Raw genomic sequence first — 6,000 nt, 5'->3', positions numbered from 1 at the left:
TACATTCGTTTTACATTTTTTACACACCACACACAGTTCCGGTTCAGTTCTGATGCACTTTGCTACGTTCCAGTATTGTTCTGTGCAGAATTAAATGCAGAATGTTCTACTTTTTTTTCCTGCACCTGAAACTGACTGGAACTGACCACACTGGTGTGAACTATGGCCATTGGAATACATGGGAAACGCTGTGCATGCATTTTTGATGCAGAAAAAAAGCTCACTGAACTGCATCTTGTGTGAACTAGCCCTAATATCGTCTACTTCTACCAGATCAGCCACTAGAGGGCGCTGTAATATCTACACCCGGAGAATCAAAAGTGAATCCCTGTCATCCGAAAGTCCGAGATCATCCACAAGAGGGCGCTGTGCTGCTTCCGTCCGCTCTGGGAAACGTCAATCAGACAGTAGAACAGCCTGGCCCCACCCCTCGCTCCTGGCTCCTGTCACCGACTGTACACAGACCTCCAATCGTCAGTCATGGCTGCCCGGATCGGACTGCTAGGGAGATCACTGCAGAGGCTGAACAGCTCCGCCAGACTTACCTCCAGAGCCCCGGCCTGTGCTGCCCTGCGGTAAGTGGTGTACAGTGCGCTGTGTTCGATGAATGACCTGTGATCGGTGCAATCCTGATCGTACGATCTGTGCCACGACCTTCCACTCCGAAGTCTCCTGATCGGTCATTATTCTGGATGAGGATGGACAGTCCCCGAGCTCAGGAAGGACGTCTGTGTACTCGGCACTGATCTGACCTTTGTCCCACTTCTGTGTCACCCAGTCCCAGCAATCATCAACCCCTCATCTGCCACCCACCACATACTCCCACACCTCTAATCACATGATAGCCATGTATATAGAACGTACATATGATTACAAATCAATACATGTAAAACAATATATGTATGATGTTAATAGAAACACTATATCATATTAATAATTGTAGCAATAATATATCATGCACTTTGGCCTGCCACATAATAATAAAATATATATCATGTAAGGTACACTGCTCACACATCTAATCTTATAATAATAATATATATATATCATGTAATGTACACTGGCCAAACATAATAAAGGGGAAAAATGCAGTGTACACTGCTTAGATGTCTAATCTTAATAATAATAAATATATACATACACACACACATATATATGTATATATCACATAATGTACACTGGACAAACATAATGAAGTGCAAAAATCCATTGTACACTGCTCAGACATCTAATCATATAATAATAATATATACAGTGGGGCAAAAAAGTATTTAGTCAGCCACCAATTGTGCAAGTTCTCCCACTTAAAAAGATGAGAGAGGCCTGTAATTGGCGTTCATAGGTAGACCTCAACTATGAGAGACAAAAGGAGAAAAAAAATCCTGACAATCACATTGGCTGATTTGGAAAGAATTTATTTGCAAATTATGGTGGAAAATAAGTATTTGATAAATATCAAAAGTTCATCTCAATACTTTGTTATATATCCTTTGTTGGCAATGACAGAGGTCAAACGTTTCCTGTAAGTCTTCACAAGGTTGGCACACACTGTTGCTGGTATGTTGGCCCATTCCTCCATGCAGATCTCCTCTAGAGCAGTGATGTTTCGGGGCTGTCGCTGGGCAACACGGACTTTCAACTCCCTCCAAAGGTTTTCTATGGGGTTGAGGTCTGGAGACTGGCTAGGCCACTCCAGGACCTTGAAATGCTTCTTACGAAGCCACTCCTTTGTTGCCCGGGCGGTATGTTTGGGATCATTGTCATGTTGGAAGACCCAGCCACATTTCATCTTCAATGCCCTTGCTGATGGAAGGAGGTTTGCACTCAAAATCTCACGATACATGGCCCCATTCATTCTGTCCTGTACATGGATCAGTCGTCCTGGTCCCTTTGCGGAGAAACAGCCCCAAAGCATGATGTTGCCACCCCCATGCTTCACAGTAGGTATGGTGTTCTTTGGATGCAACTCAGCATTCTCTCTCCTCCAAACACGACGAGTTGTGTTTCTACCAAACAGTTCTATTTGGGTTTCATCTGACCATATGACATTCTCCCAATCCTCTTCTGGATCATACAAATGCTCTCTAGTAAACTTCAGATGGGCCCGGACATGTACTGGCTTAAGCAGGGGGACACGTCTGGCACTGCAGGATCTGAGTCCCTGGCGGCGTAGTGTGTTACTGATGGTAGCCTTTGTTACGTTGGTCCCAGCTCTCTGCAGGTCATTCACTAGGTCCCCCCTGTGTGGTCCTGGGATTTTTGCTCACCGTTCTTGTGATCATTTTGAACCTACGGGGTGAGATCTTGCGTGGAGCCCCAGATCGAGGGAGATTATCAGTGGTCTTCTATGTCTTCCATTTTCTAATTATTGCTCCCACAGTTGATTTGTTCACACCAAGCTGCTTGCTTATTGCAGATTCAGTCTTCCCAGCCTGGTGCAGGTCTACAATTTTGTTTCTGGTGTCCTTCGACAGCTCTTTGGTCTTCACCATAGTGGAGTTTGGAGTGTGACTGTTTGAGGTTGTGGACAGGTGTCTTTTATACTGATAACAAGTTCAAACAGGTAATGAGTGCAGGACAGAGGAGCCTCTTAAAGAAGAAGGTACAGGTCTGTGAGAGCCAGAAATCTTGCTTGTTTGTAGGTGACCAAATACTTATTTTCCACCATAATTTGCAAATAAATTCTTTCCAAATCAGCCAATGTGATTGTCTGGATTTATTTCTCATTTTGTCTCTCATAGTTGAGGTCTACCCATGATGCCAATTACAGGCCTCTCTCATCTTTTTAAGTGAGAGAACTTGCACAATTGGTGGCTGACTAAATACTTTTTTGCCCCACTGTATGTATAATAATTTATATCATATAATGCACACTGTCCAAACATATAATAATAAAAATAATAATATCATATAACCACTTGCTGACCACAATATGTATATATACCTTGCGGCTTGAAATTGGTTTACCAGGGTTATGGGTGAAGCCATCAGTCATAACCCCAGTATTTTGTTTTCATTGCCAGTGATTGTCTATCACATGAAAGCGGTCACAGCGGCTAATTAGTTGCTGGATCAATCGCTTTCAGAAGCATTGGGAGGATCTAGCCCCAACCCCCCAACCCCCGCCTCCCACAGCTCACCAGTGTTTCTCAGGCTTATCTCTTTTACCAGCAAGCCCGAGAAATGATCTGACAGTTCGCACGGCTGGCCATAGAGGTGATCAGAGACTATGATCTTGGAGGACCGGGGTGACATCACTTCCAGTCTAGGGCAGAAGTAAACTTTTTTTTTTTTTTCAAAAGCTCAAATTTTTTTTTTTTTTATCTTTTGCTTTTAAAGATAAAGGAGTGATTTGGGGTCTGATAGATTCCAGATCTCTCCATACATAAAGAAGACCGGTCATCCCTTATTTATATTACAAGGGATGCGTACATTCCTTTTTTCAGGAATAAAAGCCATAAAAAATTAAAAGGACAGTGTGAAAAAAAAAATATTTAAACGCCCCAATCCTGCATGTAGAATTGAACGAATATGTAATTCTAACACTCCTCTGTAACTCTAAACAGATAACCTGTGAAAATGTTTAAAGCCTCGCCTATGGAGATTTTTAAGCATTGCAGTTTACCATTCTGTGAAAGTGCACAATTTTAAAGCCTGACATGTTAGGTGTCTATTTTGTCGGCATAACATCATCTTTAATAATTTACAAAATAATTGGGTTATATATTGTTTTTTTTTTTTTTTTTTTAATTCTTATTAATTAAAGTGTACTTTAAAAAAATGCGTTTGAAAAACTGTCACACAAATACCATGTGACATAAAAAATTGAGATTGCGATTTTATTCTCTAGGGGTCTCTGCTAAAATATATACAGTGGGGATTGAAAGTTTGAGCACCCCAGCTAAAAATTTGTATTAATGTGCATAAAGAAGCCAAGGAAAGATGGAAAAATCTCCAAAAGGCATCAAATTACAGATTAGACATTCTTATAATATGTCAACAAAAGTTAGATTTTATTTCCATCATTTACACTTTCAAAATAACAGAAAACAAAAAAATGGCGTCTGCAAAAGTTTGGGCACCCTGCAGAGGTAATATCTTGTACTGCCCCTTTGGCAAGTATCACAGCTTGTAAACGCTTTTTGTAGCCAGCCAAGAGTCTTTCAATTCTTGTTTGAGGTATCTTTGCCCATTCTTCCTTACAAAAGTCTTCCAGTTCTTTGAGATTTCTGGGCTGTCTGTCACGCACGGCTCTTTTCTTGTTCAAACAATTTTATTAACAATAAATCAGAGTGGAACAAACAAAGAGACATTGCTAATGTACACTGGACATTGAAGTGGCAATAGGACATAAAAAAAACAATATGAATGAGGGTCATAGTACAATTGTCTATACATTACTAGCGGAAACAGGTAGGTAAAAGTTGACAACAAAAGACATTATTGTTCCAGCCAATCAAAGTGATGTCTCCCAAATGCATTAAAGAAATAGGGGGAAGGACAGGGGTGGGAGGGGGGGGAGGGGAAGAGGAACAGCAACAATGACTCCATGAAAGTTCAGCAAGTGTACAATAACCCCTACGTGTTGCGTACAAAGGGCCAATGACAATATCTTTAGCACATAGTACACAAATCAGGGGATAAGGAGTGATTCGTCAAAATTAGGTGGGAGGAAGCGCTCTACCCAGGGGCTCCATATGCGCAAGAATTTAGGAATCGTGTCGAGAATTGTGGCTTCCACCTTTGCATGTATCATGGCTTGCGTTATTCTGGTTTTGAAGGCCGCGACACTTAGGGTGGGGGATTTCCAGGATTTCGCTATAACCTGTTTAGCCGCTGTTGTAACTTGCATGATGAGCTTAAATTGCGAATTGGAGATGCCAGGGGGGCATTGATTGAGTAGGGCGGTCGACGCACTGCTCTTTTAAGGTCAGGAGATTGTGAAGGCCATGGCAAAACCTTCAGTTTACGCCTCTTGATGTAATCCCCCGTGGATTTCGAGGTGTGTGATCATTATCCATTTGTAGAAGCCATCCTCTCTTTAACTTCAGCTTTTTCACAAATGGCATCAAGTTACCATCCAAAATTTGTTGAAATTTTATTGAATCTATTTTTCCTTCTACTCGTGAGATGTTCCCTGTGCCACTGGCTGCAACACAACCCCAAAGCATGATTGATCCAACCCCATGCTTAACAGTTGGACAGAGGTTCTTTTCATTAAATTCTGTGCCCCTTCTTCTCCAAACGTACCTTTGCTCATTCCGGCCAAAAAGTTCAATTTTAACCTCATCGGTCCACAGAACTTGTTTCCAAAATGCATCAGGCTTGTCTATATGTTCATTTGCAAAGTTCAAACGATGATTTTTGTGGTGAGGACGTAGAAGAGGTTTTCTTCTGATGACTCTTCCATGAAGACCATATTTGTACAAGTATCTCTTTATAGTGGAATAGTGTACCACAACTCCAGTGTCTGCCAGATCTTTCTGGAGGGATCATGCAGTCAAACGTGGGTTTTGAATTGTTTTTTGCACAATCCTGCGAGCTGTTCTGTCTGATATTTTTTTTGATCTTCCAGATCTTGCTTTAACTTCCACTGTTCTTGATGACTGCCATTTCTTAATTACATTCCGAACAGAGGATATTGACATCTGAAAACACTTTGCTATCTTCTTATAGCCTTCTCCAGCTTTGTGAGCGTCAACTATTTTCAGTTTCAGTTTTTTAGACAACTGCTTAGAAGAACCCATGGTGCTGATTGTTGGGGCAAGGTCAGATGAGTCTGGGCATTTAAAACCTTTGAGATTGACATCACCTGGTCTTCCCAGACTATGATTGAGAACAATCCATGACACTGGCATGTCTCAGCTTTGCAAAGGGGGCAGTGCGTGCTATAAATTCTGCAGGGTGCCCAAACTTTTGCAGACGCCATTTTTTTGTTTTCTGTTATTTTGAAAGTGTAAATGATGGAAATACAATCTAACTTTTGTTGACATATTATAA

The 6,000-nt window shown here is 41.4% G+C and overlaps 1 protein-coding gene across 1 annotated transcript in view; it reads left to right on the top strand.

Annotated features, from left to right (window-relative positions):
* The first annotated feature begins 416 nt into the window (after nucleotides 1–416).
* The window catches only part of ACADL (acyl-CoA dehydrogenase long chain), a 50,507-nt gene continuing 44,923 nt past the window's right edge, over nucleotides 417–6,000 (top strand). The window contains exon 1 of the mRNA XM_089672187.1: nucleotides 417–575. Coding sequence (XP_089528313.1) covers nucleotides 481–575 — 95 coding nt within the window. The 5' untranslated portion in view covers nucleotides 417–480. The remainder of the gene's footprint in view (nucleotides 576–6,000) is intronic.

This window comes from Staurois parvus, unplaced genomic scaffold, assembly GCF_062004578.1.
Source record: "Staurois parvus isolate SC_StPar_1 unplaced genomic scaffold, SC_StPar_1.0 ptg000011l, whole genome shotgun sequence".
In the NCBI taxonomy this organism is placed as follows: Eukaryota; Metazoa; Chordata; class Amphibia; order Anura; family Ranidae; genus Staurois; species Staurois parvus.
The sequence above is the reverse complement of the archived record's forward strand: the minus strand, read 5'-3'. Positions and strand labels throughout refer to the sequence as shown.